Raw genomic sequence first — 13,606 nt, forward strand, 5'->3', positions numbered from 1 at the left:
TATTTGCTTATCATCTTCGCTCCCCTCCTGCAGGACCTGTGCCAGCTGGTGAATGCAGACGCCCCCTACTGGTTGGTGGGGATGACGGAGATGACGCGGACGTTTGGCCTGGAGCTGCTGGAGTCTGTCCTCAACGATTTCCCCGGCGTTTTCCTACAGGTGCCTCTGAATGCATTTCACGTGCTTTTATTGAATGAATTGTATGTTCAGATTTTGTGTTAAGAACACTCTTAGAGATGTCAACAGGGACAAACTGTAATCTTATCAGTCAAGTCCTCCTTTTCTTGCCCCGCAGCACCAGGAGTTCAGCTTCTTGTTGAAGGAGCGCGTGTGTCCGCTGGTCATCAAGCTCTTCTCCCCCAACATCAAGTTCCGGCAGGGGAGCAGCAGCGCCGCCTCGCCGGCCCCCGTGGAGAAGCCCTACTTCCCCATCTGCATGCGGCTGCTGCGCGTGGTCTCGGTGCTCATCAAGCACTTCTACAGTCTGCTGGTACGAGTGCGCGTTCTGGATCAGAGGCTTCCTCAAGTGTGAAGCCGATGTTCTTACTGGCGGAATGATTGGCGTTGGATTAGTTCTCATCAGGGATTTTCCACGAAGATAATCTAATGTTGCTTGTTTATTTGATGTTTTCTTTTTTTTTTCCCTCTTTCCTCTTCCTGACTTGATTTTGTTTTTCCTCCAGGTAACAGAGTGTGAGATCTTCCTGTCTCTGCTGGTGAAGTTTCTGGACGGGGAAAAGCCTCAGTGGCTCCGAGCCGTGGCTGTGGAGTCGGTACATAGGCTGTGCGTGCAGCCACATTTATTACGGTAAGCAGAGGATTTAGCTTTAGATGTTGTCATTACTCATTGTAGGGCTGGGCGGTATATTTATTTTTATTTTTTATTTTATTTTATTAATTTTAATGTTTTCTTGTGGACAATTATAACATCTAACCCCCCCTTTCATTGTGCCGCGGCTTTCGGCCCCATGGGCTTCCGTAGCTTATACTCTGCTAGTCGTATCCTCACGCACTCCATTCGAGAGGAACTCAACAAACTTTTTAACTTCTTGGTTTGTGTATGTAAATAAATATAATAATAATAATAATAATGTAATAAAATCGGGGGAAAATCGTAAATCTAATTTTTTGTTAAAAAAAAATCAGATTTTATTTTTATGCAAAATCACCCAGGCCCAACTCATTGTCATTAATTTTTGCTTCATTAATTGTTATTGTTAGAAAAAACAAGCTGAAGATTGCTTAAAAAAAACAAAAACAAAACAACAAAAAAACAGTAGGGTAACGGTAATTAGGGTTTTTACAGACGTACTCACTTGTCAAGATTCCAGTGAAGTTTGGAGCGTGTTATTTACTAGTTGCTAATGAATATTTAAAAAAAAAAAAAATCAAAGCATTCCCATCTCCTTCTTTTTTTTTTTTTTCTTTTTTTTTCTCTCTCTAATTATAGTATGGTACCAAAAAACATTGTCAGCAGTGACTAGTCTACTCAAATTCCATCACATTTAGTGTTGCCCCCTAATGGTTAGTAGATCAAAAAGGATGAGTCACCGTTCCAGAATCTATTTTTAATTCCTTGTTTTTTGTTGTTGTTTTTTTTGTTTTGTTTTTTTTTGTTTTTGTTTTTTTAACCTTGTTCTAGTTCATTCTGCCAATCATATGACATGAAGCAGCACTCCACCAAGGTGTTCCGAGACATCGTCAATGCCCTGGGCTCCTTTATCCAGTCCCTCTTCATCGTTCCTAATGTGGGCAATGCTTCAGCTGTCAGCGCACCAGCTGGTACCGTTTTCAGTTCTTTTGAGACCTCGCCATTTAATTCAATGACTGATCCTGCACCCTCATGGATATCAGGTTGCAAAAAAAAAAAGAATTTATAATTTATTTATTTTTTTCTTCTTTGCTTGTAGAAAATGTTAATGACAACAAAAGTGATTCTACATAAACTGTGTTGCAAACTTTTTTTTTCTCTCTCTCTCTCTCTCTCTCTCTCTCTCTCATTGACTAAATTTGTTAGGTGGCTCGGGATCAGGGCCCCAGGGTGCGCCACAGGGCGGTCCAGGCCCAGGAGGCGCCGGCGGAACCCTGACGACCCAGGCTGCTTTTGAATACCGCGGCATGTGGATCCCCCTGATGACTGTCAGCGCCCAGGGCAGTGCCAAAGCCACTTAGTAAGAACCCACTACCACTTTGTTGTTGTCTAGCATTTGCTACACACATACACAAAAGTATTGGAACGGCAAGGTCAATTCATTTGCTGTTGTACAAACAAGAAGACCAGAGAGTTATCTATTGAAGAAAATGATCTTGTAGATGAGAAAAGGGGACAAATTGATCAGTTGAGCATAGCGATACAACAGTTTGGATTGTCCTGAAAAACTGTACTTAACGTTTGACATTTCTGCTAAGCCTGGAAATGCTGGACAAAGTGGAGCCGCCGTCCATCCCCGAGGGTTACGCCATGTCGGTGGCCTTCAGCGCCCTGCTCGACCTGGTCCGAGGCATCACCACCATGATTGAAAGGGAGCTGGCCGTGGAGGAGGAGGCGGCGGCTGAGTACAGGGAGGCTCAGCCCGGCCTCGACTGGCAGCCACCACCTGGTGAGACCTGATTTGACACTTAGGAAGTTTAGCATCTGTTGCTTATAGATCATGCTTTGATGTCAGGCCGGATTGTGGAATGATGGCTATTCTATTCTGTATTCTGTGCCTCAGGAGCTCATCTGGTTTGGGAGGAGATGGTCAATGCCTGCTGGTGTGGTCTACTCGCCGCCTTGTCTCTGTTACTTGATGCCAGGTAAATAAACTAGTGGCACCTTAAAGTTCAACTACAGTATGTTGAATTTTGGTCAACAAGAAACATCCATCCATCCATTTTCTTGACCGCTTGTTCCTCACAAGGGTCGCAGGGGGTGCTGAAGCCTATCCCAGCTGGCTATGGGCAGTAGGCGGGGTACACCCTGAACTGGTTGCCAGCCAATCGCAGGGCACACAGTGACGAACAACCATCCGCGCACACAAGCACACCTAGGGACAATTCGGAGCACCCAATTAACCTGCCATGCATGTCTTTGGAATGTGGGAGGAGACCGGAGAACCCGGAGAAGACCCACGCGGGCACGGGGAGAACATGCAAACTCCACCCAGGAAGGCCGTACTGGGAGGCGGACGTGCTAACCACTCGTTCACCGTGCCGCCCTCAACAAGAAACAATGAGGAAGGAATAATCAAGTTTGCCAAACTCTAAATTTGGAAGGTGAACAATTTTAATATTTACGGTTGTCAGCCTTCATCATATTCCGAGCAGAATGGGGAGGGAAAATGACTCTTACAAGTTACCACACCCCACATGACAGGATAATAGCTCAAAATATTTTTAAATACATCTGTTAACTGTTTTTTGTTGTTGTTGTTGTTGCTGAGGAGAACTCCTCAAATTCGGCCTGTCTTTTGCCAGTTAGCACCGGAAGCAATATTCCCTTTTTCAAACAGCACAAATTATACCATTTTTAGGGCCTTCCAACTTCAATCTGCCACCGTCTCATAAAACCAATGCTGTTCTCAGATCAGCTTTTACAGCACTCATACTTCTTACTCCAGACAGACATTGTACTCACAAAGATGGAGACGCCTCTATAAAGCCGCCCCGTGAGACACTTTACTAGAGTCTGAGGTGAATGTGCTTTGCAGACAGCCAGGGGAGTTTCTTTGCCAAGATTGTTTTGTTTTGTTTTTTTCTTTGCACTTGTATAACATCCAAATACCTGAACTCTGCTGAACTGTCTTAAAGCGGGTGTAGCAAATGCAATCCAGAGGGAGCTGATATCATCATGTTCTCCTCTGAATCTAATATGATTCCAACCTTGCAAAGATTGATGACCTTTGTAAGATTTGCAGAAACGTGTGCGATAACTCTATTACTGATAATTTCCTGTGTGTCCAAACTTCAGGGGTGACCAAACTATGGCCTGGATATCATTTGCAGGCTGCAGCCTGTACATTGTTTTTTTTGGGGGTTTTTTAATAGCCAGTGTGAAAGGTGGGGGGGCTGTGACATCCACATCTTCCATGAGTCCATGAAAAGTACCATACTACGTCTCTGACAAATAATTATATTTTATGTCGAGCTTTTCCCCTAAATCCACGTCAAACAGTACACCGACCATATATGTTTGTGTGTGTTTGCAGCACTGACGAGACGGCCACCGAGAACATCCTGAAGGCCGAGCTGACCATGGCCTCGCTCTGCGGCCGCTTGGGCCTGGTGACGCCGCGCGACGCCTTCATCACGGCCATCTGCAAGGCTTCTCTACCGCCGCACTACGCCCTGACCCTTCTCAGCAGCAACGCCACTAACTTGTCCAGCAAAGGTAGCGCTTTACAAAAATGATACTTTTGAAGTTGGAAACTTTCCATGGAAATTATTATCACGTGGGGAAAAACAAGAATTTACTAAATTGAAGGGTGGCTCGATAGTGATACCTTTCTGTTAAATTACCCTCAATTCCGAACAAGGTTATTTTAGTTAACTAAAATTAACAAAAAAAACTACAAAAGTATTTTGTTAATGAAATACAAATAAAAACAAAAATGCTTTTTTTAAAAAAACTAAAACTACATTTTATGGTGACAAAATGAACTATAATTATTGCAAAAAATATCCTTTCTTTTAGTCTTAGGTAATTAATTTAATGCATGAGCTTTTGAGGATGATTTTAAATGTTATTTTAAGTAGCTTTATTTTGATATTAACCGGAATAAGGAGGTTTGAAAGCGTGTCACACCCAAGTGGCGTCATCTCGCAGCAGCCAATAGAAAAGCACCTTCAGATGATGTCGCTCCCATGGTGCTTTTTAAAATATTGCGCACAAGTAATGCACAAAACAAAACCAAAAAACTTAAACTAATACTGAAACTAACTAAAACTAAGCAATTTATTAAATAACTAAAACTAAAAAAACTAACAGGCCCACCCTGAAAACAAAATAAAAACTAACTAACTAAAATGAAAATTTCCAAAACTATAAAAACCCTGATTCCAAATCAATTCCAAAAATTCCTATGGAAATTAACTGGGCATTTTCCACACCCCTTTGCAACCTTCTTGTGCCTGCAGTCATCTGTATTGATGTTAAATTAATGAGTTTTTCTTATCCATATGGTTTGAAGTGCGTGCTGTTCATCCGAGTTTATCGTGTAAACTCTCGGAATTTTGCCTCTCCCCAGTGCCCGGCTCTTATTGCAGTAATCCATAACGTTATGCCATGACTTCTAATTAAGAACGTGCCTGGGGAGTGTTAAAACGCGCGCACGCAGCTTCTCTCAAAAAGGCCCCCTTGGACGTTCACTATTTGCATATTAGCTGGTGTAGATAAAAGCCGGCTAATTGGTCTGTGCATGTTGAGTTGATTAAAAGAAGCTTCTCCTGCAGGCTCTTGAGTGTTTGTGACAAATCACGGACACAACCCAACTTGTGTTGTTTTTTTTTTATTTATTTTTTTTTACCCCCTCTATAGCCTACTCAATTCAGGGCCAGAACGTGCAGATCATCAGCCCCTCGAGCGAGTCTCATCAGCAGGTCGTGGCCGTCGGGCAACCACTCAGCGCCCAGCCCCAAGGAACTGTCGTGGTAGGAAAATACAGTATCATGAATGTTGGTGGACAGACGTAATCAAAGATGTAGATTCGATCGATATTAGGGATGCACCGATGCCAATAATTGTGTATACTGACTGTACATCTCACACTCAAACACTCCGATACATCATGACATAAATCACTTTAACAGCCAGACTACGTTCTTCATTGTGCCCCCTAGTGGGCAGACTAGACACCACAATATGTTGAGAAATGCCTTGTTACAGATATATCAAATGTCAGGATTTACTTGAAAATATTATTTGGAATCTTGACAAATATCGGCATCGTCCATTTTTTGAATCTGAAGGCCGACAACGCTGTTGTCTCACTTAGAAGTGAATACTTGCGAACGTAGCGAATTTTGGGTTTTCATCAGGAGTTGTAAGATGTTCACAGTCAGTTTTTATTTGTCGTAAACACATTTGGAACATATTCAGATAATTTTTCACTGCAAAATCTTTTAAAACGTTTTACCAACCCTAAAATAAATAATTTAGCCACATTCGCATTTGTCACTCAGTGAGATACGGAGGAACTTTTCATTATTTTCATTTATGGATCTATTTAAATTTCCAGTTTATAAAAAAAAAAAAAAGGGAACTGCCTACACTTTTTATTAAAAAAAAGAAATAAATAAAATTGTTGAAATTTTAGACTTTTAGACTTTGTTTACAGTAGAAATCTTGAGGGATCTTTTTTATTTTTTTATGTTTTTAAATTTAGCACATGCTAATGACCCTGGAAGCTCTGAAATTTTTGTAATATTTTTTTAAACAAATATGTCAACATAGTTTAAAAGATTTTTTTTTTTTTTATATTTTACTGCACATGAATATCGGCTTGAAATATTGGTTATCGGCCTCCTTGTCTAATAATCTGTATCGGTATTGGCCTTGAAAAAACCATATCGCTCTATCACTAGTAAATATCACTCACCATTTTTAGAGTGGAGGCGTTTCATACGCATTTTCAAAACTGACAAACGGACGTTTCTTCTACTTTTTGAGAAGATCCTTGAATACACCTTTAAGTGAAATTTGCGGCAAGACTGTTAGAAAAGTTGGTTGTTAAAAAGTCACTAATGGAACGTTCGTGTTCAAGTTAGTATTTGATTAAAACACATTTTCATCAAACTTGCAAACCGTATTGGCGAACACCCGAATGTAAGCACTTAAATTTACGCTCAATCTGAATCAGTGGTATTGGTGCGCCCCTAAATGATAAATCTGCCTTCCCCCATCCTTGAATGGCTCTTTGTTCCCACGTAATGGACTACGTGCACATTCGCGCTGAATTCTTACTGTGTGTCTCTGTCAAGCTGACGGCCAAGAACATTCAGTGCATGCGCACCCTGTTGAACCTGGCCCACTGCCACGGCGCCGTGCTTGGCACCTCCTGGCAGCTGGTTCTGGCCACACTGCAGGTACAACCACCCACTAGTTCTGCACCGTGTTATTAAAAAAAAAAAAAAAAAAAATTGCCTGCTTTCATGTTAATTTTAGGGTTTTTCCACACGCAGTCCTTTTGCGAAAGCCAATTAACATAATGTCATTTAAAGATGTTTTTTTTTTTTTTTTTTTTTTTACTTCATGTCTGCTTGAGACTTATGTATATGTTATATACAGTTACAGTGGGTGCTTTTCACGGAACGGAACGAAAACTTACATTTTTCTGATCCTAGCACTTAGTGTGGATCCTTGGACTGAAGCCGAGCGTGGGTGGCGCCCTCAAACCCGGCCGAGCCGTGGAGGGACCCAGTACGGTACGCTTGCCCGCATCGTGCTGTTATACGACTGCGATGGTGCGTTCAACTGACAGTACATTTGTCTCCAACCCGATCAGGTGCTGACCACGGCTGTGATGACAGACTTGCCGGTCATTTCTAACATTCTCTCCAGGCTTTTCGAAAGCTCCCAGTGAGGACCTTTTAAAACCGTTTCACAGTTATTGTGCTAGCAAATGTCTGATAAATGCATTTTGTGATTTAGGTACCTGGATGATGTTTCCCTTCATCACCTGATCAACGCTTTATGTTCTCTTTCGTTGGAAGCTATGGAAATGGCCTACGGGACTAACAAGGTATTGGTGTGTTGGATGCGTTCCTTTAAGGGGTGTGGCCTAGTGCAATAGTACCCCCAAACATTTTCCGCCACGGATTGGTTCAAAGTGCGGCCGATATTTTGTGGACCAACTGGCAAATGAACATTCCCGCCCGGGTGATAATGTACCTTATAGGACATATATGCTTTGTTAACAACATCGGTGGCATTTTATTATTATTATTATTATTATTATTTATACTGTATATGTGCAATATTTGTCTGTGCACCTGTGTTTGTCATTTTATTGATTTATTTTTATTTTTTTTGTTCAGATCAATAAACATCTGAAAGCTGTGGCTCTCCTTGCCCACATGATAGGGCATAAGTTATATTCATTGTTTGCTTTTTTTTTTTTTTTTTTTTTTTTTTTTTTTTACTTCACTTCACTCGAGAGTCAGCATATCTAAAGCCCACGTGTAAAATTTGGCTCATAAAAAGCCAAAATAAATAAATAACACACTCGCAAGTTGGGTTGCTTGTGACTCAAGGTACTTAAGTGTTTACTTTTTCAACATGAGAGGTGTGACATATTGAAAACAGCGCTATGCAGGCCTAACGCTGTCAGTCTCATCATCAAATTGATTTACGTTGTCAAAATGGGCCCATGTTATCGAGAAGGTCAGAGTTCAAAGTATTGTCTCGCGCGCAGGAGCCGTCCCTGTTCGCCGTGGCCAAGCTGCTGGAGACGGGTCTGGTGAACATGGATCGGATCGAGATTCTGTGGAGGCCTTTGACAGGACACTTGCTAGAGGTAACAGAAGACACAATATTTGACCCCTTTGCTGTATTTTTTTGTAGGTGTGTAACTTCTCAAATGATTTGAGTGATGTTTTGACCATTCATATCAGGGAGAGGAGTCTCTCCTAGTGAGAAAAGTGTTTGAAGGTTGTTTTTTTCACATTTTCTTTCTTATCTCCCCCCCTCTCTCTTGCATTCCTGTCTGTTTTGCAGAAGGTAAGCAAATGATACCCTCATCCAAACGTCTTTGGCCTTTTCCTTCTTTGTCCATTTTGTTGCTTGCCCCCCCCCCCAGTCCTTATCTCACTCATGTCAACATGTTGGGAGTTAAGAGGCCGCTGTATAATAACGTGTCCACTGTGCTTCCGGTCTTCATTTTGCAATTTGATTTGATGCCAAAGCAGGATCTGGCACTGTTTGTGTTTTTGTGTGTGGGCTGTACTTTCACACGATATCTAAATGATCAATTTGACAGTATTGATGAAGACGTTGCGTAATAGCATAATTGCCTCATTCATTTTTGAATGCTTTTTAATCCGAGGAAGAAACGCAACAAATTTAACAAACAGTACAGTTGCATTGATTAGTATCATGACCTTGATTACTAAAGAAAAGGTAAACGCAATTTTTAGCAAGCACATTTGCATTTTTATTGATATTGTGAGAGTAAGAATGACCTGGGCAATTATGTTATTCAGCTCACGATATTCATCTATATGTGAATGGAATGTTAATGATGTCAAAACATGAATTATTTTTATCACTACAGGTTGTTTTTTTTTTGTTTTTTTAAATGTGACTACAAATGTAAAACCAGGCCATGTCCACACATACACAGAATTTATTTTTACCTTTTTGCAGTGCTTTTTGTGGCCTAAAAATTGATAGAAAATTCCCAAATGTATTCATGTTTTTAAATACCTTTGTCTGTGAGGACATGGCACCATTCTCATGAGCCTGGAATCTCCCATGTGTGTCGATACAAACATGATTGATTACACTTGTATGTTGCAAACATCTCTCTTATCATCAGTTTGCTTGCACACGCCTACGCTGAAATCTGCTGGGAAACCGCTTTTTTTTGTTGTTGTTTTTTTTTAAACCTCCCCTGCAATCAGAGCTGATGCAGCGGCGAAGGAAAACGCAACGCAACACAAATCCACCCACGCGTCCACAAACACACGGGCACTTTCTGCTTTCGGTGCCGTCTGTGCATCCGTGTTTGCATTTGTGCGTATGTTTGGTGTGTCCTCCTGCAGGTCTGCCAGCACCCGAACTCCAGGATGAGAGAGTGGGGCGCCGAGGCGTTGACGGCCCTCATCAAAGCCGGCCTGGACTACAAGCACGAGCCGCCGCTCGGCCAGAATCAGGTAGCGTAAACGCGTGCGCGACTCGCGTCGAGCTTGGCTATTTCTTGGCAGGGCGATGCCGTCGTATGTTTGGACTCAGCCGCCCCCACTCCCACTTTCCAATCCTTATCAATGAGAGAGCCAATCACAATGCAGGGATTACTCAATTCTTTGCCTTTTATAGGGGTGCATTAGCTAGTGCATCTTCCTGTCTGCCATACAGCAACCCCTGCCTCACAGAATGACAGTTTAAAAAACCAAAAGTAGTCGCAAATATTAAGAAAGTGCAACCAAACTCTGCTGAAGTTCACGACTGTCTGTGTTTTCTCGAAGCGACTGCAGCTTCTGCTGCTAAACCCCCTGAAGGAGTTGTCCAACGTGCTGCACGCAGACATCCGACAGAAGCAGCTGGAAAGCGTCCTGCAAATCCTCCAGAGCCAGGGGGACAGTCTGGGCCCCGGCTGGCCCCTCGTCTTGGGCGTCATTGGAGCTATCCGCAATGATCAAGGGTAAGACATAGAGGAGGGTGTGATTACAATTGTCTGACTTTTTATCTTCATTTTGGCGTGAGCTGTGCTTTTGATCGACATATTCGCCGTGTCCTCAGTGAGTCGTTGATCCGAACAGCCTTCCAGTGCCTGCAGTTGGTGGTGACCGACTTCCTACCCACCATGCCTTGCACGTGCCTCCAGATTGTAGTGGATGTAGCCGGAAGTTTCGGCCTACAGAACCAGGAACTCAATATTAGTCTCACTTCAATCGGCCTACTGGTGAGGCTTCACTCCACATCTCCTTCTGCGATACACTTACCGTAATTTCTGGACGAAAGAGCGCACCTGATTACAAGCCGTGCCCAGTACATTTCTAAAGGAAAAAGCATTTTGTACATGCATAAAGCCGCACCTGACTATAAGCCGCATGTGCCCACGTTGAAACATGAAATATTTACAAAGAAAGATGGTGTATAGGAAGAGTTTTCAAAGGTTTAATATACCTTGATATACTTTAGCTTTTCTTTCCAAACAGTGACTGTGACACGGCACTCAGGGCTGCGTAAAAATAACATCCCGGTAAAAGTCACTGAGACTGAGAATTCTTGTATTTTCCATGATGAGGGTCTGTTCATTCTCATTTTATTCATGCACAAAGCGCCAAGTTACATTAAACTTGCATCTTCCTCGACACATATATTCCACCTGTCTCACTCTTACCTTTTCTGCTCGAGCGCCTCTGGCGGCCGTTAGAAAAAAAAAATGCATCAATTAGCCGCATCATATAAGCCACAGGGTTGAAAGCGTGTGACGAAATTTGCGCCAATAGTACGGAAAAATTACGGTATGTTTATTATTGTGTATAAATACCAAAAGGTGCGATCAGTTACTTCGATATTAGAGTTGGGTGATATTACGGTGATACGGTATACCGGGGTGTCAAAATATAGCAACGGTGTCACTTTTAAAGAGATACTTCACTTTTTTAACCCATTATAGCAATAAAAAGTTAATATTTTGTCTGTAATTAATTTGATACTTTCATTATTTTTCATGTGCAAATAGCACCTTTAAAAACACATTTTGCAACTTGCTGTTGACTAAGAATGACATCACAAGGGCTCAGGTAACCAATCACAGCTCAGCTTGTGAAAACAGGTGAGCTGTGATTGGTTACCTGAGCCCTTGTGATGTCATTTTCAGTCGACAGCAAGTTGCAAAATGTGTTTTTAATGGTACTAATTGTACATGAAAAATAATGAAAATATCAAATTTATTATAGGCAAGATATTAATGTTTGACTGCCAAAAATGGCTAAGTAAAGTATCCCTTTAATATTGTAATTAAAAAAATAAGAACAAATAAATAAATAAATAAATAAATAATATAATGAGACATACTTTTACATTTGTAGTTGTTTTCAAATTAGCTATACAGTCACAATTAGTATTATTATAACAATTTAAATGTAATAGTAGTCTTCTATTACAGTCACATGACCGCCCAGAAGCCGGAATGAGACAAGATGGCCAGTCACTCAGATTTTTGGTATTCGTGGGAGCAGACCACATAGTTCTTCATATCAGGAAGACATTTTTGAGCATTATGATTATAACCTTGTGGGAACAGTTTTCTGTTCCTAGCACACAAAGCAAGGTCCTTAAAGGCATGCCAGGATGGCTTTGCTGTGGAAAAGCCCATCGTCGGCTTCGACGTCACAAGAATTTATATGTATTAATGCCTCATATAATGCATTTTGTATCGCAAATGACTGCTCCCAATCTCTGAACTTGCGCTTCCTTTTCCCCGTGCATCAGTGGAACATTTCAGATTACTTCTTCCAAAGGGGCGATGCCATCACAAAGGAGTTGGAGAGGGAAGAGGAGGCCCAGCAGAAGCAGGCCCAGGAGAAAGGAGAGACCCTGAACAGGCCCTTCCATCCCGCTCCTCCCTTCGACTGCCTGTGGCTGTGCCTGTATGCCAAGTTGGGCGAGCTGTGCGTGGATCCAAGGCCCGCTGTGCGTAAAAGTGCCGGCCAGACGTTGTTTTCCACCATCGCCGCGCATGGGACCTTGCTGCATCAGCCAACGTGGCATATTGTGGTCTGGAAGGTAACGTCCGAGAGTTATGTCATTTTAATCACACACAGGAAGAACACTTTTCCACCTCATCTTTCCTATTTGACAAGATTGTTGCTCCAATGTCCCAAATATATATTTGCTCAACTTTGTGCCACTAGGTGTTGTTTCACTTGCTGAACTGCGTCAGGACGTCGTCCACCACGGCGGACAAGGAGAAGATCGAGTCCGGCGGCGGGAACATCCTCATTCACCACTCGCGTGACACTGCCGAGAAACAGTGGGCCGAGACTTGGGTGCTGACTTTGGCTGGCGTTGCCCGCATTTTCAACACCCGGCGCTACCTCCTCCAAAAGTTAGGTCAGTCAAGTGCAAAATGTAAACCCTCAATCAAGGCTAACCTCACTTATTGTAAAATAGGGATGTAACGGAACCGGCATTATTGCGATATTGAAACTGCCACAATATCGTCGTCATGTCACGATATTAAAAGCAGCACATCTGTTAAAAAAAAAAAAAAAAAAGTCAGGTTAATTTCCGTTTGTGCAGTCCTAGCACCCTCTGGTGGCTATTTTTTTTTTTTGTGCAGTTTAATTTTCACATGGCATGTTTTGGCCCTTCTATGTTTAAAATTCACGCTAGTGGTCAGATGAAGGGGATATGTAATAGGCTTGTGATATGTGGAGGAACTCGATGTGTGCGCGTATTAGCAAGTAAGTGCCTCAATATTAATATTAATAATAATAATAATATACTTATTAAGTGTTACTAAAGATTTACTGTAGATTGTTTATATGCATTGCTGTTATGGACAAAAGTGCAATATTGTGTGTTTTTTTTTTTTTTTTTTTAAACAATATTGTGACCTTTTTTTTTTATATCGCTAACCTCCACACAATATCGTGATAATTATCGTATCATGACCTTCATAACATGCTTGAATATCGTTACATCCCTATTGTAAACTAGGCCTTTTGTATACATGGCAAAATCACAGATCTTTGAATTCAGCTCTTAAAAATAAAAAGAAGCAACCACATTTAAAGGCCCTGCCTTTTTGTTGCAAAATGATGCATTGAAAAGACTAGAATAAAAAAAAAAAATCAAAACAATAAGAATTAGGGCTGGGCAATATATCGAAAAAATATCTATCACAATATTGTCCCATGCAATATGCATATCGCAAAGAGATGCAATAATTTTCAGATG

The 13,606-nt window shown here is 41.7% G+C and overlaps 1 protein-coding gene across 2 annotated transcripts in view; it reads left to right on the forward strand.

The window, feature by feature from the left end:
* The window catches only part of mon2 (MON2 homolog, regulator of endosome-to-Golgi trafficking), a 39,008-nt gene that overhangs the window by 13,032 nt on the left and 12,370 nt on the right, over positions 1-13,606 (forward strand). For both annotated transcript variants that reach the window (XM_077517434.1, XM_077517435.1), the window contains 19 exons: positions 34-159; positions 296-490; positions 684-808; positions 1,643-1,782; positions 2,018-2,171; positions 2,410-2,600; positions 2,715-2,796; positions 4,188-4,369; positions 5,516-5,628; positions 6,958-7,062; positions 7,321-7,401; positions 7,482-7,555; positions 7,628-7,718; positions 8,391-8,492; positions 9,739-9,849; positions 10,162-10,337; positions 10,436-10,598; positions 12,137-12,430; positions 12,559-12,757. In XM_077517434.1, coding sequence (XP_077373560.1) covers positions 34-159; positions 296-490; positions 684-808; positions 1,643-1,782; positions 2,018-2,171; positions 2,410-2,600; positions 2,715-2,796; positions 4,188-4,369; positions 5,516-5,628; positions 6,958-7,062; positions 7,321-7,401; positions 7,482-7,555; positions 7,628-7,718; positions 8,391-8,492; positions 9,739-9,849; positions 10,162-10,337; positions 10,436-10,598; positions 12,137-12,430; positions 12,559-12,757 — 2,704 coding nt within the window. The remainder of the gene's footprint in view (positions 1-33; positions 160-295; positions 491-683; positions 809-1,642; positions 1,783-2,017; positions 2,172-2,409; positions 2,601-2,714; positions 2,797-4,187; positions 4,370-5,515; positions 5,629-6,957; positions 7,063-7,320; positions 7,402-7,481; positions 7,556-7,627; positions 7,719-8,390; positions 8,493-9,738; positions 9,850-10,161; positions 10,338-10,435; positions 10,599-12,136; positions 12,431-12,558; positions 12,758-13,606) is intronic.

This window comes from Festucalex cinctus, chromosome 3, assembly GCF_051991245.1.
Source record: "Festucalex cinctus isolate MCC-2025b chromosome 3, RoL_Fcin_1.0, whole genome shotgun sequence".
Taxonomy (NCBI): domain Eukaryota; kingdom Metazoa; phylum Chordata; class Actinopteri; order Syngnathiformes; family Syngnathidae; genus Festucalex; species Festucalex cinctus.